The sequence below is a fragment of the Pithys albifrons genome, chromosome 18, assembly GCF_047495875.1.
Source record: "Pithys albifrons albifrons isolate INPA30051 chromosome 18, PitAlb_v1, whole genome shotgun sequence".
NCBI lineage: Eukaryota > Metazoa > Chordata > Aves > Passeriformes > Thamnophilidae > Pithys > Pithys albifrons.
This window is the reverse complement of record NC_092475.1, coordinates 2,042,529-2,066,622: the sequence shown is the minus strand read 5'-3', so window position 1 is coordinate 2,066,622 and position 24,094 is coordinate 2,042,529. Positions and strand designations below refer to the sequence as shown.

The window sequence follows — 24,094 nt, the reverse complement described above, 5'->3', positions numbered from 1 at the left end:
AGCTCCTCTCAGGGTCATTCCTTTGGATCCTCAGGGCACTCCACACAAAGATAACAGCTGGTTTTCCCCTTGTTTCTCCCTGTGAACCCTTCAATGGGATGCCACCCATGCAAGGTTAATCTGCAAAAGAAATGACTTGGCAAAGGCTGTAAAGTGACAGTGTTGGATAATTTAGGGGAGAATAAAGGTTTAAACTCCTCATAAATACATGGAATACTGTGTTGTTATTTCCTGAAAATGCATCATTCCCCCGTGGCAGAGCTGTGTCAGTGGGTGCCAGGTGGGGTTGTTTTCCCCTGTTTAGGAGCTGCTGTTTGCAGAGTTTCCTCTGCAGGGAAGGGCTGGAAGGCTCCCAGCCCAGAGGAGGAGGGTGAGTCAGCAGTGCCCAGGCCAGCAGCAAACATGAGTCAGCACCAGCTCTGCATCTCCTGGAGGCTCCTCTGCACCAGTGACCTCACCTGCCCAGCCTGCAGAACCACAGAATCCCAGACTCCCAGACTGTTCTGAGCTGGGAGGGACCCACAGGGATCATCGAGTCCAGCTCTTAAGTCTGATGCCATGAATGGCCCTTCCCCCCAAAACCAGGACTCTGAGCACGTTAGTGGAGGGTAAGATAAAAAGTAAAGGTCCTTTAATAACACAGGGCCCACAGCCCACAGGAATACAGGATGACATCCATGTGTCCCAGTTCTTGTTTCCATGGCTTTTATAATAAGATCCCTCCAATCGTTGCTTTACACATTTCTCAGTCCAGCCCCAGTCCCACCCCTGGTCCAACCCCTGGAATTGGGTCTGGGGTCGTCAAGACCCTCTGTCTTCATCAGCTCCTCTTCCTCAGGCACACAAAGGTCTCTTGGAGCTCATCCAGTTCTGGCTTTTGGGTCACTCTGACCTGTGTTTATGTTTCATTCTGTGGGCCTCTGATATCCTTCAGCTCTACCTTGGAAAGGAGTCTGAACAAGATTAATTAACTAAAGGAATTTGAGCTCCCTGTTCTGGGACAGGGGTAGTGACAGAAAGGCATTAAACTTAAACTGTTAGAAATATTAACTTTCTAAAAATCTACAACTACTGTGTTCCTAAAATCTACAAAATGTGACCTTTGGCATCAGTCAATGGCCTTGGCATTATTAGAGCCAAGTTTTAACCAGCTGAGCAGCCACAGCTCCAGCACCGCTGCATCAGGTTCTTCTAAAAACAGAGCAGGGGAAACAAGGGGGGTGTAAGTTTAAAGAGAAACATTTATTTCTTGTTGGGGTTGTGGGAGAATTGTGAGGGTTTAGTGGAGCTGCAGTGTCTGTGTCTGGATACAGGGGTGGTAAATAAAGGTGGTGTCTTGCACTGGATTGTTGTGTTTGGCTCCCAAGGAGGGACCCTGAGTTTATAAAGCAGGATTTGGGAAAAGGAAGGGGAGATTTCCAAAATGTGTCAGAGCAGCAGAGTGGGTTGTGTGCCAGTCCAGCCTCTCCCTGCCAGCCCAGGCAGAAGGAACCAGCCCATTCCACTGCCTGCTCCTTAGTGGGTGGTGAAGATCTTGGATGAATTGTTTTTCAAGGAGAAAAAAATGCACAAAATATAAACCTTGGGAAAGATGATCCTTAACCTCTGTGGGGAAGTGGCTGAACATCACAGAGACCCAGCAAGGAGGACACTCATGCTGTGAGGAAATGCAAAGTGAATAATGGTCTTGTTTGCTCAGAGGCTGCCCAGGCAAGATCTCTCTTCCCAGATGAGATCCAGATCCATCTCAGGTGCTCCCAGATGAGCAGGAATCTCCAGGAATGGGACAGAAAAGCTTCAAGGGCCATGAAACTCCTGTGGTTGGCATGAAGGTTATTTTCCCTCATCAGACAGAAGATGAAATTCCCAGTCAATGTCCTAAGATGTGATGGTTCCCATAACAACAGTCTAAAATTTTTGTTCGTCCCCAAATTGTTTGATTCCTTTGAATCCTGATAATCCAGAGTCTTTCTGTCTCTTTGCTGTTGTGAAATAGCAACAGAGCTTTCCACCCTGATCCTTCAAATTGTTTGTTCACCATTTCTCACTGAGTGTATTCCAGTGAAAACCACCTGTACCATTTTCTCAATCAAAGGAATAAAATGTGTACACTGGATTGATGCCCAAAAGATCCTGAATGTTGGAAGAGGCAGCCAGACCCTCCTGGGACTGCTGGGTACATCAAAGCCAGACTCATCTTGAACACTGTGGGGAAATTATTCCAGCATTCAGGTGCCTGGAATGGCTCCCTTCCTCTAATCATGGCAAAGGTGTTTCAGAAACACACACAAGACAACACGTAAAGTCCTAGAGATTCAATCCAAGGAGAAAGAAGAGGCAAAAACAAGCCTTGGGCAGAACAGGGAAGAGTTAAAGGTCATAAAAAATTGCTCCTGTTGCAAACATGCATTGAAAATGTGGGAATAGTGTGGAATTTATTCTGAATGAGTTATTTTCTGTAATTTTTTTATGCAATGTGGAAGGAATGGGACACTTGGAGATTAGGGGGGGGGAAATTAGGAAAAAAGGAAAATCTCTGTTAATTTGACTGAATTTAGTAGGCACTGCCTGTGGCTTCTGTCCCCGGCCAAGCCAGAGCACTGGCAGCCACTCCAACAACCTGTAGTTCCCTGCAGCAGCTGGAATTGTTTGGGAGTGTCTGCATTGCAGCGTGCTGGGAGATGTGTGGGTTTGGGAGGGTTCCCTGCTCCAGTGTTTGTGTGATGCTCTAAAAGCACAGAAGCATTGGGCCCTAGCAACAGCCACGAATGGAAATTATGGGAATGATGGAGAACTGACAGAAAATTACAAGAAAAGGGGCTCTGCTGCCTGGAGTGAGGGAGAAACCCAGAGAATTCTCATTGAAATGAGAAGGCTCCATCTGCTGTTCCTCCTCTACTTTTATAGCAGTTTCCTCCCCAGACTGCAGCTCCTTTAGTGCCTCAGTACTGGTTCAAAAAAAACCAACAAATAAAACCAAAAAACCCCCAAACCCATGCCTAAAAGCCCATTTGAAAGCCCTCCTCCCTTTGCTGTTTGCCTAAAGCTGCTGCAAGGTTTGGGGTTTGGGTTTTGCACCTCAGCCCAGCCAAGTCAGACCCTCCGTCCTGACCCTACAGGTGAGGCTGCCTTGGTTTGAAAAAAAAAAAAATGGAAAAAAAAAATTTAAATCAACGAATTTGCTTATCCCTGCTTTCAACAAGGGAAAAAAGCCGTCTAGCCCATATCGAGCAGACAAGAAAGGGAGGAAGAAGAGAAAAAAACCCTCTTTGGGCAGCGCCCGGCTGGGTGTGTCTCGCCCCCTCCCGCGGGGCTGTGTTCTGCCAGCCAGGCTTGCCTGGGAGGGACCAGCCGTCAAAGCCACCCAGGGAAGGAGGCCCGTAGGCTCATTAATATTCTGAACTAGTGACCCTTCCCTTTCTTTGCAGCGCTCGCCGTTCGCTGTGCGCTCCAGCCTCTCCCCGCCCGGATGGCCGCAGCCCCCTCCAGCTGAGTCAGTGCGCCCTCCCCGCAGCATTGCAGCACCTCCGCAGCTCCTGCGCTCCCGCAGCACCGCCCGCTCCGCCGCACCATGGCCAGCACCGTCTCAGGTAGGACAGCCACCTCCTGCGGGGCTTCACACCGAGGCATTCCGAAAAACGGCACGTTTTAAATTTTTTTGATCGTTATTCGGAGGGTTTGGGTTGCTTTTTGTGTTTTGTTGGGGGTTTTTTCTGTGGGTTTCGGGGGAGTTCTGTGCTGAGGAGGCAGCTGGTATGGCAGCATTGTTCCCCTTCCTCCCCCATACACACACCCCTCTGATGCAAGATAGCAGGTGGGCTTTTTATTTTAATATGAATACACATGTGATAAACTTGACAATTTAAAGTATTGCTGCCGTGACATTGTGCCATTAGAAGATGCTGCTACGTGCCAATTAAATATTATTTTTGTAACGTGATGCAGCTTTTCCTTTTTTTTCCTAAGAAAAATTTGCATGCTGCGTAACTGGCTGTAAAGAAATCAGAAACAACATTTTGTTTTGTGGAGATCATTTATTACCTAAATGTGTAATGGAAAAGGAAACTGGGATAAGAGACAGTAACGCCCTAGAAAATCCCTGAATGCCAACCAGAAGGACCTGGATGGGTTTCTCTGTATTCTCAGAGCTTCCCAGCCCTGGATTTCTTCCCTAGCTCGGATTTCTTGGTTAGAAGATGCTACAGGGGAGCGGTCCTCTCATGGCGTTGGGTGAAAGGAGATGCTGCAAGGGAAGCCCTTCCTCCCTCCTGCAGCAGTGCCGGGAATCACAGCCCGGGAGCCTGGGCAGGTCTGGCTGCAGGATGGCAGCTGCCCCGAGGATGCTGCGCTGCCTCGGTCCAGCTTCCCGAAGACCTGTGTTCCCTTTTATCTGGGGGGGAGGGATTCAAATGGCTGAAACTGGGAGTGTGGGTGAAGCAGAAAAGCCTGAAATGGTGCAATGAACAGTGGGTGTGTTTAGAGCGTCTTTTTCTTTTAGAAAGTTTTCTCCTGAAATGGCTCTGGATTCTGCAATCCATGAAGAGGGGCTTGGGCGGGGGAAGCGAGATCCGGGAGGGCTGGGATGGAGGGCTGAGCAGGAGCGACAGACAAAAAGGAAGAGCAGGCAAATGCTTTGTGCCCCCCAGGCAGGGAACCAGCCCGAGAGGAGACCAGGCAACACTTTCGCTTCTTTCACTGCCCTTTGCCTGGGTTTCCTGCTGTGCATTTTCTATTTCTTTCTCCGTTTAAAAGACCAGTAGATGCAGGGGGAGAAGGACAGAGATGGAGGGGCGTGGAGGGGAATGTAAGGGCGCAGCTGATCCTGAGTGGGCTTTCCATGCAATTACAGAAGTAAAGCAGTGTTGTAAAAATGTATCTGTATGGCAGAAAGCCTCCAGCTATTGTGTATATTCCTGTGAGTATCCCTGTCTCAATGAACGTCTGCAGCAGGGCACTCCTGGGAGGTTCCACCCATCTCCTGCCTTCCCCACCGAGCAGGATCGGACCTCGTTGGCAGCGTCGGGGTGGGAGGGAAGGCTCAGACTTACCAGCCATCTAAACCAAGGTTGCATCGAACTTGAGATGGACGAGGTGGTGGCTGAAACACGCGTGGGCAGAACATGCGTTTTCCAGTTGGTGCATTCTCACCCTCCCAACCCACCACATGCCCATAGCACATTTCATCCTCCTAAAGATGCAGTTCTGCTGTCAAAGGAGACTTGTGATTATGAAAAAACATGAAACCGTGCTTCCCTGTGGCTCAGATCAAGCAGAGAAACAATTTCAAGGAGTAAAAAGTCATGAGAGAGCAGTGCTGTGGCAGGAGGGGAGAGAATAGGGCACTGTGAGCCAAGGGAGGGTCGGGGCTGAGCCTCGCCCAGCTGCCTTTGCAGGAGCAGCTCCCCATCTCCCCATCGCCTACAGCACGTACAGCAGGAATGCAGAGTAGCCTGGAAAGGCAGGAGGAAAAGGACAAGTAAATCCTTAAATTAAGAAATGAGCCTTGTTTGCTTTCTTCGTTATTTTCTTCTTTATTCTCAGCAAAAGCCGATCCGCGCTGAGGGCAGAGCAGCTGCATCGGCTGCGGCTGCTGCCGGGGGGCTTATCCCCCCTGGGAGGGTTAAACAAGCAACCAAATCCTTGGGACGGAAAGGAGCAGGGCTCGCTCCCCCCAGCCTGTCCGTGTTCTCCCTGCCGCCCCAGGCTGTTTGGGAGCTGGAGCAGCGATGGATGGGCGGCACATGCTCAGAGCCGGCTCAGCTGCGGTGCCGGCCCCGCTGCCGGGCAGAGCCCGCACCTCCTCCCGCAGCATCCGCGCAGCGCTTTGTGCCTTTGTGCGCCGCACACCAGGGCTCTGCGGGGCTCTGCGGGGCTCTGCGGGGCTTAAGGAACTCCCACACACACCGTTTGTGCGTCTGGGTTGAATAAAGAGAGCTGAGATTGTGGAATGATGCAGTGGGGTGACAGCCTCGCTGGCTTTCTCTTAGCGTGTCTGAGAAGGTGGAGCCAAGAGGGAGCACCAGGTTGTCATTCCTGACCTCATGACTGGGCATGATAAAATGGCCTTGGCAGATCCCGAGGTTTTCCCCTCCTGCACTGAAATGGGAGAGTTGTGTCACTTCAAGTAGCTCTGAGTTATCCCCTTAATCCCTTTTCTGGGTGGTGTTGGTGGACACCATATGGTGTTGCCCTGTCCTGACATTTCTACTGCCCACACTGGAGAGTCAGAGCCCGTTCTATTAAGTTCTCCATCTCTCTGTGTTCTCAAGAAATCCCTATTTTCTTTTTCTTCAGGTGTTGATGGAGTCTGTAGAGCCTTAGAAATGCATGGTACTTTTATTGGGATTTAAGGTTTACAAGACAAAAGAATATACTGTGTGCATTTTTATATTTGTGTATAAATATATATATATATTATATTTATATAAATAATAATTGGGAAATATTTGTTCTTTCTGAAATACAGACTATAAATCATACCTTATTTAATGGCACCAGGTAGGCTCTGGGAGGATGCCTCAGGTATCTCAGAAGAGCCTGTCAATGTTGGTTCAGATTTGGTGCAGGCAGTGTTCTATCAGAGGAACATATTTTCCTTCAGCAAAGGGAAAGCTGGGATTTAATGGTCTGATGTGGCAACCAGAGGGCTGTGGGTCAGCCCGTTGTGACAGCAGTGTGGGCAGCAGGGGGATTGCAACATCCAGCCGTATTGGTGTGAACGGGGCTGATGATTCTTGGTGACAGTCCTGGAGGGGACCTGAAGCTCACTAAAACTTCCATACCCCTAAATTAACTGCAAACAACACACCTGGATAGTCTCTCCCAGCTTTGCTTTTCCAGGTGGGAGCTTGTGTTTTAAAAATAAAAGTCTCCTATGCAGAGATGAGTTAAACTGATGGCCAAATCTTGGCCTGTGATTTAGAAATACAGAAGAGCCAGAGAGCAACCAAAGACCATGTGCATGTGCTGTGGCACTTTGGCACATCCCAACTGGTAAAGAGCTGCTCAGCATATTTGAAAAAAAAATCCTTTTGTTCTTTCAAGGTACCTCTGTACATGTTCAGTGCCTTACTAGAGAATCTTATACCCTCTGAATGTGTTTGTACAAATAATCCCACTGTATAATGGGCAAGCACAATAATCCTCAGTTAATGCAAAGGAAAGCAAGATCCAAAGAGTCTGTCTATGGTCACATATGTCTGTACCTGACCCATTATGGTCCTGGACTCCTGTCTTTGAGTGTCTCATGAACTGCTGCCTCATCAGGTCCCCAGTTCCTTTGCAGCTCTTTGTCTCACCCAAATTTGACCATCCAAATCTTGGTTTGCCCCAAATCCACAGATGCTCTGGGTCACTCTGCTTCCGTTTGGCTTCTTCCTCTGCTTTATCAAGCAACTCATACCACGCCTCTCTCCTTCCTGACAATCAGTCACCCCCCATCTCAGGCTCTCCTGCTGAGCCCATGGAAGAGATTTCCCTGGTTATTTTCCTGGGAGCAACCCACATATTCCAGAGCTACAGCTCGAGTGATTTGCTGATCCATTGGCTGTGCATAACAAGGGTTTATGTGACATTCAAGAGCTGCCAATAAAACCTGCAGGGAAGGAGCCAGGTGATTGGAAACCATTCCTGGGTAATAGTTTGGCAGATGTCTGACAGAAGGCAGAGTGAGCCTCACATCTGCCTGTTCTCATGGATGATCCCACATAAGCCCATGGTAATTTCTGGGCCTGAAGTCTCGTGGTGAGCAGCTGAGATGGTGTGGGGTGTCAGTGTGGGGTGTGATTGTGGGGTGTCAGTGTGGGGGTCATTGTGGGGTGTCTGTGGGGTGTCAGTGTGGGGTGTCTGTGGGGTGTCAGTGTGGGGTGTCAGTGTGGGGTGTCAGTGTGGGGTGTCATTGTGGGGTGTCAGGGTGGGGTGTCAGTGTGGGGTGTCTGTGGGGTGCCATTGTGGGGTGTCTGTGGGGTGTCAGTGTGGGGTGTCTGTGGGGTGTCATTGTGGGGTGTCTGTGGGGTGTCAGTGTGGGGTGTCTGTGGGGTGTCATTATGGGGTGTCATTATGGGGTGTCAGAGTGGGGTGTCAGTGTGGGGTGTCTGTGGGGTGTCTGTGGGGTGTGATTGTGGGGTGTGATTGTGGGGTGTCAGTATGGGGTGTCAGAGTGGGGTGTCAGTGTGGGGTGTCATTGTGGGGTGTCATTGTGGGGTGTCAGTGTGGGGTGTCAGTGTGGGGTGTCTGTGGGCTGTCATTGTGGGGTGTCATTGTGGGGTGTCAGTGTGGGGTGTCAGTGTGGGGTGTCATTGTGGGGTGTCATTGTGGGGTGTCTGTGGGGTGTCAGTGTGGGGTGTCTGTGGGCTGTCAGTGTGGGGTGTCATTATGGGGTGTCAGTGTGGGGTGTCTGTGGGGTGTCACTGTGGGGTGTCATTATGGGGTGTCAGTGTGGGGTGTCAGTGTGGGGTGTCTGTGGGGTGTCACTGTGGGGTGTCATTATGGGGTGTCAGTGTGGGGTGCAGCTGCCAAGCTGACAAAAAAAACCCAATCAACCAAAACCCAAACAAAAAAAATGCTACTGATTTCTGGTTGTGTGAGATCTGCTGCTGACCTGTTTGTGAAAACTGTGGACCAAGAAGATGGAAATGAGTTTGACTGAAGTGAAGGTCTGGCCACTATTTTTGTGATAGGATTCCTAACAGGAGAGAATGTCCAGAGGCTGCTCTACTCTCAGGGCTTATTGAGGACTGTGGTTGCTTTTCTGGTGTGTGGCATTGCAGTCTTTGTGCTGGAGGTCTCAGTTCCCTGCTCTCTGGCTTCTCTCCCTTCTCTTTAAGCTTTGCCTACATTTATAATTGGCCTGTTCTCATTTTTTTGTGATATAATATTCTTTATGCAAGCGATTTTTACTTCTCCAAAGTTATCTTCACAAGCCAAATTATTTTCTTGTAATAACCTTCCTTTGACCTTGCTATCAGAACAGAGCACATCCATTCTCATCCATTTCAACTGCCTGATTTCACATAAATGAGCCCTGCTGTGCCTCTGGTTCATTATGAATGATGGTCTTGTGCATAGATGGCCTCGCTCTGGTTTACTGGATGTCATTAAATACCAAACCAAAACCTCGTTAGGAAGCAGAGAACCAAACTTTTTATTGAATAAGAGCTGTTGAGCCCCACCCTCCAGGCACAGCATGAGCAGGAAGATGGTTCCCATTGCTCGTGCACTGCCCCAGCCCCAGCAGTTCCTCCATCTCCAGCACTGCAGCCACTCAGGGAGCAGCTGGATAATGTCCCCAGGGGTTGACTTGGAGAAAAACACTTTGCATGGATCGATGGTGTGTACAGCACTCATGCAAAGCAGAGGGGATTGGGAAATGCAGCATTTTCCACGCAGCACTAGAGGGAGCACAGGAAAGGAGTCACCAGAGACAGCTGGGAGCACCCTGAGCCTCCTGGTGCCTTGGTGAAGGTCCTGCTCATGTCCCTTCTCTTTGTAACAAGGAGAAAGTAATTTTTCCCAGGAATTATATACAGCTGGATGAAAAATGTTAATAAATATTGATTGCTGCATGGGATGTGCAATGGAACACAAGCAAACCAGAATCAGCCTGTGCTGATTGCAGGACACAAATGTTCAGAAATGTTGAGGAACTACCCAGGGCCCTCTGAAGCAAACCAAACGTGATTCTACCCCCCTTTACAGGATGGGACTCTGATATATTTTCTGTAACTTCTACAGTTTGTTCACTTGTTGGTTTACACAACTCAGTGATTTGCTATGTGGCACCCCAGTGCTGACAGCAGCAAAGTGTTATGATTTGATGATGAAGGTCATACCAGAGTGAATGGATTTGCTGCTGATCTTTCTATTGCACTGTCTGCCTAAAAAGAGATGTAAACCCTCAGTAATTCATACCTGAGTAAGCAGCCTGTCCTCATCCTCCACCCACCACCGAGAGAGGCTCTTGCTGCACCTCTGAGACTGAAGTGATGCTTTGGGATAAAGTCTCTGAGGACCTGAGTCAGAATAATTTATACAGAAATGAAATATTTGCTCAGTGTAAGCTGAATTTATTTTTGCTAACTTAGCAGAAGTAAAAATGCTAATAGATCTTCAAATAAAAATTCAGCATTCCCTGTGTAATTATTCTTAAAATACGTACATTTGTGCACTGGCTACAGCTTTTCTGGGAAGGGACTCCTTGGCCTTGTCATAATCTGGCCAGCCAGATATTTTGTTCTGGCTCAAAGGTTTTGTCCACTGGCATATATATGTCCTCAGCCCCTTATATCTCCTGGCAAATGGGGGTGCAGATACTTCTGAAGCAAGTTTTAGTCCTAAGGTTTGAAATGCTGATCTTTTACCACTGAGTTTTGGCATGTCCTTTCTGCTGCAGCTGTGGCTGAGATCCAGTTGCTGCAGGAGATCTTGAGTTGGATCTTCACTGGTACAGTTTCCTAAACAGCAACCCAGAGGTTATGGTTCTTGCTTTTATTTACTGAATCAGAGGATCTGCCTCTCCTCACAGGGTGCCTTAACTTAGCCTGTGTGTTTGTCTGTCACAGAACATGTCATGAGGACAAGGGCATCACTGTGGATGCTTCTGTGTCCCACAGGTGTAACTGCTGGCTCTGGAGCAGAGGTTGGGGGGTTCTGGGGGTCGATTTATTTCTCAGGACTTCTATCAGCGGCTCCTCATGACAAGAAAGACATTGAGGTGCTGGAGAGAGTCCAGAGAAGGGCAACAGAGCTGGGAAAGTGTCTGAAGAACAAGTTTTATGAGGAGCAGCTGAGGGAGCAGAGGGTGCTCAGCCTGGAGGAAAGAAGGGGGGACCTTCTCACTCTCTCCAGCTCCCTGAAAGGAGGGTGTAGTGAGGTAGGGATCAGGCTTTCCTCACAAATAACAAGTGATAGGACAAGAGGAAACGGTCTCAAGTTGCACCAGGAGAGGTTTAGATTAGACATTGGGGGAAATTTTTTTCATTGAAAGGGTTGTCATGCCCCAGCGCAGACTGTCCAGGGAATTGATGGAGTCACCATCCCTGGGGGGATTTTAAAGCCGTCTAGATGTGGCACTTGGGGACATGGTTTAGAGGTGGGCTTGGCAGTGCCAGGGGAGTGGTTGGACCCGATGATCTTAGAGGGCTTTTCCAACCCAAACGAGAGTCAGTCCATCCTCTGGTCATGCCGAACCCCCGACCCGCTGGTGGTGCTGCCCGGACAGCTCCGGCGCGGGGTCCGGGACGGCGATGGTTCTGAAGGGACAGCTCCGGGCGAGAGCGATGCTGCTGCTCCGGCACTCCGGGGACCCCGGGGCTGCTGCCCCTTCCCTCTGCTCCCCCTTTCCCTTTTCTGCCGGCGGCTGGTCGGGGCCCTTGGGACGTGCCGCTAATTGCATCCGACGGCTGGCGCCGGGCGGCAGCTGCACCGGCCGGGGCGGGAGGAGGACACGGAGCGCTGCCAACCCCCATCAGACCCCATCCCAGCCCTGCCAGCCCTGACCACAGCCCTGCCAACCTCCATCACAGCCCTGCTAGCCCTGACCACAGCCCTGCCAGCCCCCATCACAGCCCTGCTAGCCCTGACCACAGCCCTGCCAGCCCCCATCACAGCCCTGCCAGCCCTCACCACAGCCCTGCCAACCCTCACCACAGCCCTGCCAGCCCCCAGCCCAGCCCTGCCAGCCCCCATCACAGCCCTGCTAGCCCTGACCACAGCCCTGCCAGCCCCCATCACAGCCCTGCCAGCCCTCACCACAGCCCTGCCAGCCCTCACCACAGCCCTGCCAGCCCCCAGCCCAGCCCTGCCAGCCCTCACCACAGCCCTGCCAGCCCCCATCCCAGCCCTGCCAGCCCTCACCACAGCCCTGCCAGCCCCCAGCCCAGCCCTGCCAGCCCTCACCACAGCCCTGCCAGCCCCCATCCCAGCCCTGCCAGCCCTCACCACAGCCCTGCCAGCCCTCACCACAGCCCTGCCAGCCCCCATCACAGCCCTGCCAGCCCTCACCACAGCCCTGCCAGCCCCCATCCCAGCCCTGCCAGCCCTCACCACAGCCCTGCCAGCCCTCACCACAGCCCTGCCAGCCCCCATCCCAGCCCTGCCAGCCCTCACCACAGCCCTGCCAGCCCTGACCACAGCCCTGCCAGCCCCCAGCCCAGCCCTGCCAGCCCTCATCCCAGCCCTGCCAGCCCTGACCACAGCCCTGCCAGCCCCCATCACAGCCCTGCCAGCCCAGCGCCCTTTGGTCCTCTCCATCCTCTTCATTTGAACTGGCAGAGAGGGCCGGTCGGTTTGCTCTCCAGCAGGGAAAACGGGACGGGGAAGATCCCGATGGAGGAGAGGCAGCTGTGAAACTGCCACAACAAACCTCCTGAAGGGCAGGGAGTGCAGTGTGGAACCGTCTGCACAGAGTGCCAGTGCTGAGGCTCAAGCAATGACATACAAAGCCCTGTGCTCTTTAACGAGTGCTGGCAGACCATTAAATTGAATTAAATGAGTGGGTCAGGGGTGTGGCACATCTGCTTCATGTCTTGGTTTCACCCAGGACCAGACGTAATGGAGGAGCAGCGACCTCGTTGTCTGGTTTGTTTGTATTTAAATGATAATGTCTAAATGATAATAAATTATAATGTCTCTCATTTATTCCCAGGGACTTTTCTTGGCTCTTGGCATCACAGTAGGAGATGCATTAGCTTACTGCTGCATGCCACAACTTCTGGCCTCTCAGAGGCTTTCCAGAGGTTTTTTCCATTTAAAACAAAATCAAAGATGTCTGGCTGGAACTGTTGATGTAAACTATCCCTATTTGGTTTACATTTAATAGCAGGACTGGGCAGAGTGTTCAAATCAGAATGGGGGACAAGCTAAAAAACTGTTCAATAAAGATCTGAGCTTAAGGGATGGTTAGTTAGTAAAGGAGGGTGTTAAATAGGATGAAGCTCTGTACCTAGGAGAAAAAAATAATAGCAAATATGAAGCAGGCATAGGTTTTCCCACTTGATTAGCTCTGGAAAGGCAGAGGAAAAGACCTGAAAGATGTTCCTGAGGGCATGTGGTACACAGGATGCTGCTTTTCTCAAAACTGTTCTGCATCTAATGTCTCTTCATATCACAACATTCTGGGGTTTTTCCTGTCCTGGCCAAGGGGAGGGTCCTGCTCTGAAGGTGGCATTGGCACCTGAGCTGCAGAGTCACCTCTGGCTGGAGGTCAAAACAGGAGCTCGGTACAGAAGGGACAAACCAAGGCCAGAATCAGCAGGACATGGGGGAAATCCCAAGGCAAAGCCAAGGCAGGACACCAGAATGCCTGTGCCAGTGGCAGAGGCAGGAGCAAGGGCAACACAAGGAGGTTTGGGGCAGGTTTGGGGCAGGATGTGCAGCTGTGAAGACTCTCTTCCCCTCCCCTGAGAAGCCAGACCAGAGAGGAGCCTCAAAGCACCTATGAGAGAGCAGCACCCACTGCTGAGCCCCAGCTGCTGACCTGGGACATGGGAGTGATGCTGTGAAGGCTGCACTGATGTAATAAAGAACCCGACAGAGCACCTTGTGGTTTCAAGTCTGTCTAAGGTTCTTTGTCAAGAAATTGCTAACAGTTCACTGTCCTAAATGTGCTAAACTCCAAAAATACAGGTGAAGATTGCCCCAGAAACAGACCTGCTGCAATCTGTCCTTAGGGCAGCAGCTCATGCCCTTGTGATCACTGAGGTCTCTGTGGTGCACCCACAGCATCAGAGATCGAAGGGATTGTGTGTTTCCTGTCCTTTGCAGAAGGTTATGGGGACAACATTTGCTGTGATCAGTACCAAATACCAGACCAGCACCAAGCTCTGCCTGCGTGGCCAAGGTAGTGACAGGATCCACTTACATCCTCCCTGATCTGCTGCTGCAGGGCAAGAGGTACCTCGTGGAGTTGAGGTGCAGCTCTTCCCCTGGCAGCAGCTCCCTGGACAGTTTCATCACTCAAATGCCTCTTTGTTCTCCATGCTGCTGACTTCCTCCTGCCTCTTCACCCTCATGTCAGAAATGCTGAATTGTGGAATATTCCCAACTCGCTAGGGCTTGGGCAGTGTTTCCAGGTGTCAGTGGGAATAGTTTTATCTCAGGGACTGGAAATTCCCCTTCCAGTGGAGGGAGGTTGTGGGCAGCTGTCCTGACATGGTTGGCTCCATGGGCTGGAGTGTCCCAACAGCTTTGGAGGGAAAAATCCTGCACAGAACCTCAGACCTGTAGGTGTGGTAAATTCCTATGGTGTGTCTTCCCATGGCATTTGCTACACTGGCATCCAGTTTAACCTGCTGCTCCTTGGGGATCTTTTGACAAGCTGTGGCAGTCTGGAAAAGCCTCCATGGAGTCTGGTAGCTGCAAATGGGGTTCCTTGTATGTACTTGCTTCATTTCTCCATGAAAAAAGAGCTGCCATTGCCATTAGAATATCTTCTTACTGCTATTTCATGTTTTCCAGCCTACAAGGAGAAAATGAAGGAGCTGTCCCTGCTCTCCCTCATCTGCTCTTGTTTCCACACCCAGCCCCACCCCAATACCATCTACCAGTATGGAGGTAGGTAACCCACTCCCACAGGAGCTCCAGAAATGTTTGGATGATGCTCTCACTGGCTATGTGGGAGCTCACCAGAGTCAGAGTCTCTCTGCTTTGTGCTGGGTTGACATACAAGGCATTAACAGCAATGTGGCCTTTCTGCTATTATGGTGTGGCTTTAAATTAATTGCATTGACATGGGGGAGGGATGAAGGTGGTCACTAATTGTGAAATTCTGGAGACAAAACAAAATCACCCAGGTCAGGACACACCAGACCCTAATTCCTGTGTGAGGAGCTTGATGCTCTCAGGTGAAGACTCTTCTGAGTGACAGGTCCACGGAGTCATTGTTTTTTTTTTCCCAAAAAGATATGGAGGTGAAGCAGCTGGATAAGAGGGCATCAGGCCAGAGCTTCGAAGTGATCCTGAAGTCCCCTTCAGATTTATCTCCTGAGAGCCCAATCCTTTCCTCCCCTCCCAAGAAGAAGGATCTGTCCCTGGAGGAGCTGCAGAGGAGGCTGGAGGCTGCAGAAGAGAGGAGGAAGGTAAGGAGATGTCCTATGGAAGTAATGACTTTTCTGTGACAAGCACTAATTGCACCAAACCCTAAAACTGGTTAGCAGGAGCAATCTACAATAGCTGGGAAGGGTGTTCTGACACTGGTTATTATATTCCACTGCAAATGGTCAGATGAGATATGGGTATCATGGTCTGAGGTTCTGCAGCCTGGTTTAGGCAGGGAATTGGACTCCATCACCATGTGGAGATGTAGATGTGGCACTTGGGAACATGGACTAGGGGTGAGCTTGGCAGTGCTGGGGGAAGTGTGGGACTCAGTGAGCTCAGAGGGCTTTCCAACCTGAATGATTTGATGATAGCAGGAGAAAGGTGTCAAAACATCTTCTGAGCAAGAGTGTTATGGGATGGAAGGGGGTGACAGACTGGTCTGAGCAGAGCAGATGGTCAGGAAGTGGCTCTGGGGAGTTGAGGGGTGGAAGAGGCTCTGCAGTGTCCGGGTGCCTCTCCCTCGGCAGACCCAGGAGGCGCAGGTGCTGAAGCAGCTGGCGGAGAAGCGGGAACACGAGCGGGAGGTGCTGCACAAGGCACTGGAGGAGAACAACAACTTCAGCCGCTTGGCCGAGGAGAAGCTCAACTACAAGATGGAGCTGAGCAGGGAGATCCGCGAAGCACATCTCGCTGCCCTGCGGGAGCGGCTGCGCGAGAAGGCGAGTGTGGCACCCCGGGGCAGGGCTGGGGGCTGGGGGTGCTGATCCTGCTGGGGGAGCTGGGGCTGGGCCCTCTGGAGTCATCCCAGTGCAAGGGGCACAGGGGAGTGGGTGTTTTGTTGCTGGTGGAAAGTGGGCTGTGGAGCAGCTCCGCTCTGGAGCAGCACAAGGAGGGGAGATGTGTCCTTCAAGGTCAGTAGAGAGCATAGTCTGGGTAATCTTGGTAAGTTCAAGTTCAGAGCCACAGGATCAGTCCCACCCCGTGTACATGGGCTGCATGGCCAAAGGGCTTTGCAGGGAGTTGGATCCATGAGCACTTTTGCTGTGGGTTCCATCACCTCTGGGCTCCCACAAATGATGCTTCACTCCTTGCAGGTGTAACTCGCTGTCCTCAGGGGGTGTTGGATGGGAAACTGGTCTCTTAAGTCTGATGGAAATCCTGTGTGCAGGAGGGAAATGATGAGCACAAGAGCAGGGAGTGTTAGCGGGGTGTCATCTCTTCCATCTTTGCAGGAGCTGCACGCAGCCGAAGTCCGCAGGAACAAGGAACAGCGGGAGGAGATCTCTGGATAAAGGGCTTTTCTACACATCTAGCACCTGATTCCTGTTAACAAACCAACCAATCAACCAACCAACACATTTTATTTTGTTTGTCTAGATGCAGCATTCAGTTCTCCATCCCCCTTCCCCGGTGTTTGTCCCCCAGCTACACGCTTCTCTCTGCATCCCTAATCGTCAGTGCTTGTGGGGATTCACAGATCGTAGGGACCTCTAAGCAGAATAGCAACTAGTTCACATGAAATAGAGAATCAATCAGTCGATCAGTCAATCAAACATCTTCTTTGGAGGGTTTTGACCTTTTTTTTTTTAAAAAAAAATTCTTAAACTGATGTAAAAAAAACCAATTAAGGCATTAATAAATTCAACCAGCAGAGTCACAGAGATACAGATTTCTTACTCGGGGCTTTTCCTCCTCTTGGTTTTTGCTCTGAGGCAAATATCAATTTCAGAATAATGGGAAGAAAGTGATTATTTCTGTGTGTGGAGTTAAATAGGGAGCATCCCCTGGTTTGCCAGTGGTAGGAGAGAAGAAGGAGAGGGAGGGATGGCTTAGGAATTGCAGCGTGCAGAACCCCCAGCTTTTGGCTGCACCCAGGACCAGTCCCATGACCCAAAGTTCCCTTCTATGGGTGATACTTTGAGAGCAGGGTGATCCTTCAGGAGCAGGTGAGGGGCTCCACCCCAAGGTTGGTGCCAGATGCCCCATCCCAGCAGCCACTGCCTGGTGCCCTGGTTTGCCCTGGGCTGGAGGAGCTGTCAGACTGAGCTGCTCTCTCTCCACCCAAGCAGGGATTGAGAGGTCTTGGCTGTTCAGCCCAGGAGAACCACAGCTCTGCATCCACAGCTCTGTGGGAGCCCTGGGAGAGAAGACTTGCTCTGCAGTCTCTCCAGGGCTCCCACAACACATGATTTCACCCTGCTAGGAAAGCAAATCCAATAGAGATGGTGAAGGGTTGTGAAATAGCCTTTTAGTGAAGAGGGTAATCCACCTTCCCTCTTTCCAGAGCTGGATGTGGCTTTTCGGGACCATTACAGAGCAGACTGCTGGAGATCAAGTCCCAGAGCTCCTTGCTGAGCTCCCCAAAAGTCCCAGCTGGACACAGGAGAGATCTCTTAATGGCCATGGCTTGACATCAGGGGATTCTGCTCCTAAAAGGAAGAGCTGCCTTACTCCCAAACCTCTCTGCCTGGGCTGGGGGGAGGACAGGGCTGTTAGAAAGCTCCTGTGCTGTCAGTTACAAAAAGAAACTAAGATTTAGGGTGAGGAAGGAAACTGAGGGTTGAATTTCTTAACAGTAGCTAATGATCAGTTTATAGTAGCAGCTGTCTTAGATAAGCATCTGTGTAGAGTGCGGCATCACCGCCAGCATCGCCTCATCCATATAGTGAAGAGAAATTTTAAAAAGTTTAAAAAAAAATTTTAAAAGTAATTTAAATGAAATGTTTGTGTGTAAGAAATGGTTGAAACTGTCAAATGTCTGTGTCCCGCCTTGGTGGGATCTGAGAAGGTACCTGCGAGATATTAACCCTGTCCTACTCTCTGTGGTGCTGAGTGTTTGCTTGGTGTGTAATTCTGACCTGGAGCTTGTTGTAAATACTGTTTTTAGTACTATGATTATTATGATTATTATTCTCAGAAATGTCGTACTCATGAGCAGGAGTTGAAAACAAGAGAAATGGCCATTTTCACTCTCTTCTAGGGGCTCAGAGGGAGTCAGGAGCCTGGGCCAAGTGAAGGCAGGCTACCAGCAGGATGCTGGACCAGGCAGCAGCTGGAAAATGATGGAATTGGGAGCTGGAGGCAGCTGAGTCCTGCAGGCAGGGCGGTGAGAGCGGGATGGCTGCTCCTCGTGCTGCGGGGAGAAGGAAGGGCTGAGAGGTGAAATAGAGGTGTTGTTTCAATTCTAGTCTATATGATCTTAGTGTTGATCCAAACCTCCCTTTGTGGGGGTTCCAGGTGATTCCCTGAGCCCCAGGGAAGCCAGAGGAGCCACCAGGATTGGTGTGTGCTGGAGAAGAGGTGGTTGGTGGCAGATAGTGCCAGAGTCATCCTCCCAAACAGCTCCTGAGTCTCTGGGCTCAGTTCCTGCCTGGATCTTCCTTCTCAGTCCCTCGTGCTGCCTTGCACCTCTCTCCTCCCTCTCACTGTAGCCCAGCTGGGTCTCAGGTGGGGACTTATTCTTGTAATATCTTTCCCTGGCAAAAAGAATCCCATGGGAAACATGAAATGGCCTGGCAGATGGTGCTTGTGCAGGTGTGAGCACTGGGAAACTAATTTTTCTTCCCTCTGTCATGTCAGTGAGGTGAGGGACAGAGGATGTGGGTGGAAAATGTGTTACTGCAGGGTGAGCTCCTGCATCAGAGGGGCAGGGACATGCAGGGAGAGTTTTGCATCAGCGACATCAGGCAGCTGCTGCTGAGACACTTTGTGCCAAGGAAACAGCCTCATTGGTGGGGCTGGAGGCTTTAGGTGTCCCAGAGCTGTGTTTGCCTGGTGCAGGTGGATGTAGAAGGGATGTTCAGGAGCTTGACGCTTGTCCAGTGCCACTGGGCACTATCAGGGAAATGTGTGATTGCTTTGGCTGTGCAGTGTTGGCTGGATGAGGGGTGTCCACCCACTGCTCCAAACCCATTGTGGCCAGGAGCCATTCCCGACCGGCAGCGCATGGCACGGGCCGGGATCACAGTTATTCCATGCCTTTCCATATCCCTCATGCCAATGGCTGTGTGCAGTGGCATATTTCATGCCTCAATGGAGACTAATCAAATACCCTCATTAACATCCTTATTGCCCCAACCTCCCTCATTCCCAGACTGTTCCCATGTACTGCAGTTGTGGACACAGCATGAACCCCCCCACTCCTGGGGTCACCTTCCTTATGGTGGGGCTTGAGGTCTCCAGGGATTCCTGGAGGTGTGTATGGATTGGACTCTGTCCACACAGTTTTCAGCCCCATTTTTGCAGCAGCTTATGGACATGGGACTGTGCCTGGTAGGGAGAGCATCCTCAGGGCACATGGAGCATCCCTGCCTGGGCCATGAGTGTGGCAGCTGAGGGAGGGAGGAGAGATGAGCTGGTGACATCGTTCTGGGCATGTAAACGCCTTCCAAAGAGCCCTCCTGGAGCTTCTGATTTGGGCAAGACTGAGGAGCTGAAGCGAAATCAGCTCCCAGCTGTCACCAAGAGCTGGGCAATGGGTGAAGCTGCAGAAGAGCTGGGAAAATGGCCTTGTAGCCCAAATTACAGCTCTGCACCCAAGTTATGCCTCACAGCAGAGCTCAGCTCTGTCCGTAAATAGGCACTTCCAAGGGTGCTGACCCTTCCGACTGCTTCTGGACTGAGCCTATTCCTTGTCTTATTATTTTTGAGTCATTAAAATCTCTTTCTCTGACCCAGATATGGGGTTCCCTTTTGAGTTGACCTTCCAGGGCCAGTGGGAGTTCACGATTGCATGCATCCTACCTCGGGGGTAGGTCGGTATTGCTGCTCCCTTTCCAATGTAAACTTCAGCTTGCTTGCTTTAGCTTAGCCCAGCGTGGCTCCCTGGCCCTGGCTCTGCAATCCTGCCTCTTGGGGTTCCTTATATCCCTCCCATGGCATTCCTGTCCTCCTCGCAGTGGCTGTGCACTCAGCGGTGCACACGCACACAGAAATGCATCCGTGGAAACAATATATGCACATACACTCTGATACCACTTGAAATGAGTCAGGGAATGGCTGTTTACGGTGCTAGAGATTTCTTACTCTCCATGATAGGGACGAGATGACATAGTAAGACCAATAAACTCCACCTTTGTAGTCAGTTGTCTTTAAGTAAAGCAGAAGAGGGGCACTGGCCCACGCCCACGGTGGGTGCTCCGTGGTCCCCGGGATACAGGGATGGGCAGGGGGTGGGACCTGAGGGCAGGGGATCTCTGCCCTGGCATCCCCTGGGCCTCAGTTTCCCACACCCCGTGACAAGGGGACACGGATGCTCCCTGCCCACGGGGACCACGGGAGAGCCGACGCCTCCACGTCTCTAAAGTGCTCTGAATGGAAAGTACCAAAGTACCGAGTCGGGATAGGCAGCTGTGCATCCCGGGAGGAACAGCCCGGCCCGGGACTGCAGGCAGAGGGTTGGAAGATGACTGCGTGGGCGCAGGGCTGAGCCGCAAGCCCCAGGGCTCAGCACCGCGGTGCCCCCGGGCAGGATCCGCTCCTCCCGCCGCAGCCGCGGCCACCGCCGGGTGCGGAGCTGGCGCAGGGTCACAGAAGGACTTTCCATCCCTAACAGAGCCTTGTCCAGCTCCCTTCGGTCTACCACGTGCATTTCATTGTCAACTTGAGGTTGTTGTTGTGCAAAAGAAGTGATTATGAAAAAAATAAAGGAAAAAAAAAGAAATAAAGTTGGTATGAAACTGTATGCGTCTGTCTCTCCCCATGAACGGGTTGGTTTAGTTCCAAGGGTTCTCTTAGTATTGTGAGAATACTAATAAATTGCATTAAATGGAAAATTGGCCTAAAGATTTAACGAAATAGGCTCTAAGCATCTGAATGCTCAATGAGTACTTTGCATCCAGCATAGAAGAGGCAGAAACTGATAGTTTATGGCAATTATCAGAGGGAAACAGTAATAAATGCTTGAATGAGGGTCCTGCTGATACCCTCTATGGCTGGGAGTGAGGGTGTGCACAGAGGAAGATCAAAAAAGATATGACAGTTACAATAAATGCAGCTCTGCAAAAAACATGAGCTTCTTTATTAAGAAATCCAGTGCTTCCTTCATGAGCTTTTCATGAGAAAGGATCCAGGTTGGGCTGGACACAGTGGGAGGGAGCAGGACTGTGGTTCACAGGGAGAGGGGACCCCAATCCATGAGACTTCACATGGCCAACACTCCAAACCCCAAAATGCTCCAAAAGCTGCAACTGAAAAGAGGGAAGTTTGTAACCCACAGGGACATGTGGAGGGACACTGGCTAACCACTTCCCCAGCTGCTGGGGAAAATATCCCCCACTTGCCTTATTGGGAGGCTTTTGCCACCATGAGTGGCACCCAGTGTCACCACCCACTGCCTTCCCTGTCTTTGAAGGGATATCAAAATAGCATCGTCCTCATGGGCTTGTGATTCCGTCAAAATAACCAGTGTGGGAGACTTCCCACAGATCTCAGCAGAACTCTGTGTACAAGAAGCTGAAGGAAGACAGAAGAGGTTAAATTAAATTCCCAGGGCAGTGTTCTGTACAGAGCAGGGAGGGCAGTGCCAGGACAGTGCTGGGGCCATCACGGCGGTGGCAGTGGCTGAGCAGCCTGTGCCTGATGCTCTTCCCATACGTGCTCAGGACATTGCCTCCTGCACAAACAGGAATTCTATTTTTGCAGTGTGACCTTCCTGGTTTGGGAGATAACAACCTGACTGCAAACACAGCACTGCTCACTTTTCCCCTGAGGTTTGCTCCAGACAACTAACCCAGGCTCTTAAAAAGTGTGGATGCAGTGAACTTCTGCATTCATCTTAGGAAAGCAGACACAGTCCTTGGTGCCACACAATTCAAGATATGCTAAAGAACAAGCATGGTCACACTCTAACCAGTTAATGCAAGTCACTTCCTCCATCCTCTTGTGATGTGAAGGAGAAAACTGTGGAGGGATGGGATTGGTTGAGGTAGAGGGGTGGGAGGAGCAGAAAGGATTGTGGAGGGGCTCCCACTGCCCTCCAGCCCTTCCCAGTGTGCAGCCCTCCAGGGCTAAGTGCTGAAGACACGATACTGAAGTCTTGGATCAGCCCGTGGCCTCCCAAAATCATAGAATTAAGGAATGTTTGGCATTGGAAAGGACCTTAAGGCTCGTCTCATTTCAACACCCTGCCACTGGTAGGAATATCTTCCACTAGCCCACGTTGCTCCAATCCCTGTCCAACCCAGCCATGAACACTCCCAGTGATGGGGAAACCACAGCTCCTCTGGGCAGCCTGTCCCAGGGTCTCACCACCCTCACAGGGAAGGATTTCTTCCCTGTATCCACTCTAACCCTGCCCTCTGTCAGTTTAAAACCATTCCCCCTTGTCTTGACACTCCATGCCCATGTCAAAAGTCAAAAACCAAAACCAGATCAAGAAAGCAAAATACCTACATAACTCTTGGAAGGATCCCTGCAAAGTGCCCGAGTTGTGACTGATTGAGGGGAAGGGAAGAGAATAGCAACTCTAACAAGGTAAATGCAAAAACTTACCTGGGCAACCAAAAAAAAATAGAGATTTTGCAGAGAAATTTAGTTTGAAAAATAACAGCTCATCCTTTCTCAGCAGCTTCACTGGCACCATGGCTGGGGTGAGTCTGCCCACTGATAAAGAGGCAGAGCAGGGAGCAGATAACGTGCCAGGAGGTGAAATCATCCTGCCCTGGGTACTAAGAGGAACCCAGGGACCCTCCTGTGTCCTGGGGTTTGACACCAAAGCCACGCTTTGCTCTTTAAGAGGCCATTGACTGCTGGGAAAACTACAGTAGGCAGCATAGCTTGGGGTTTGCTGCCTTCTTACCATCTTTCTAGGGCTTCTGCTCTGCCAGGAGCTGGTTATAATGGGAAAAGGGACCTTATATCTGCCCTGTACAGCCCCAGTGGGATCCTGAGGATGTTGGTGCCAGAGGAGGCACCACCAGCAGCACCCACAGAGATACAGACAGGCTTCCATGGAAAAAGGAGTCACTGCTTCCAGTGTGTAATTTAACCTTGGTGGTTATTGCTGGTTCTCTTGGAGAAGAAATATAATTTCTTGTGAAATATCACTTTAATGGCATTTGCTTGGACAAACTGGTGAGAAACTTGGGCTAAGGGAAGGTGTCCCTGCCCATGGCAGTGGGGTGGAACGAGATGATCTTCAAGGTCCCTTCCAACCCAAACCCTTGTGTGTTTCTGTGAATGGCCTTTGCACAGGACACCATCAAAGAGCTCCCACACACCTCAGGTGGGTGGAGGCCTCTGCCCTGACAGAGCAAACCTGTGCAGGGTGTCCCTGAGCTGCATGAAACCAGCCACAAAGCAGCTGAAGGCAGGCACAACCCCTGGAATGCATCTGGGGAGCCAGGGGAGGGACACGGGGCTGGGGGTGACACACGGGAGGCAGGAGGGACACACACGTGAGGCTTGGGGGGCACACATGAGGCATGGGGGGGGACACTCAGGGGCCACACACACCCTGATGGGGACATGCAGGAGATATGGAGGGCATGCAGGGCCTGGGGGGAACGCAGGGGGCATGTAGGACACTGGAGGGGGACATGAAGGGGACATGGGGGGCACAGAGGACCCTGAAGGGGAACATGAAGGGTACATGGGGGGCACACAGGATCCTGGAGGGGGACATGGGGGGCACACAGGACCCTGGAGGGGGACATGAAGGGGACAAGGTGGGTACAGAGAAGGTACAGTGTGGGGACACACAGGACCTGGGAAAGGACAACCAGGGGACATGGCAGAGAGGGGAGGGAAGGGCATGCAGGACCCTGTGAAAAGGGTATGCAGGGTATGGGGTGGGGCAGACAGGAGACACGGGGGGGGAGAAGGGCACAGGGGGGACAAAAAGGGGGGAAACACGGGGGGGGACACACGGGGGGACACGGGACACACAGGGGATACACCGGGCACAGGAAAGACACACGGGGATGACACATGGGGGCACCAGGGGCACAGAGGACACGCAGGGGACACACGGGGGTGCACAGGGGACACACAGGGGACATACGGGGGTGCACAGGGGACACACAGGGGACATACGGGGCCCAGAGGACACACGGGAGTG

General features: G+C 51.3%; 1 protein-coding gene across 2 annotated transcripts; it reads left to right on the top strand.

The window, feature by feature from the left end:
• Positions 1–3,353: 3,353 nt before the first annotated feature.
• Positions 3,354–16,699, top strand: STMN3 (stathmin 3). Of its 2 annotated transcripts, none has more exons than XM_071572985.1 (5): positions 3,354–3,641; positions 14,455–14,550; positions 14,899–15,074; positions 15,564–15,755; positions 16,269–16,699. In XM_071572985.1, exons 1-5 carry the CDS (start codon positions 3,572–3,574, stop codon positions 16,326–16,328), a joined length of 594 nt encoding a protein of 197 aa, XP_071429086.1. In that variant the 5' UTR covers positions 3,354–3,571; the 3' UTR covers positions 16,329–16,699. The 2 variants fall into 2 exon arrangements, with proteins under 2 accessions (XP_071429086.1, XP_071429087.1); XM_071572986.1 differs by having other exon boundaries at positions 3,355–3,590.
• The last annotated feature ends 7,395 nt before the right edge of the window (positions 16,700–24,094 follow it).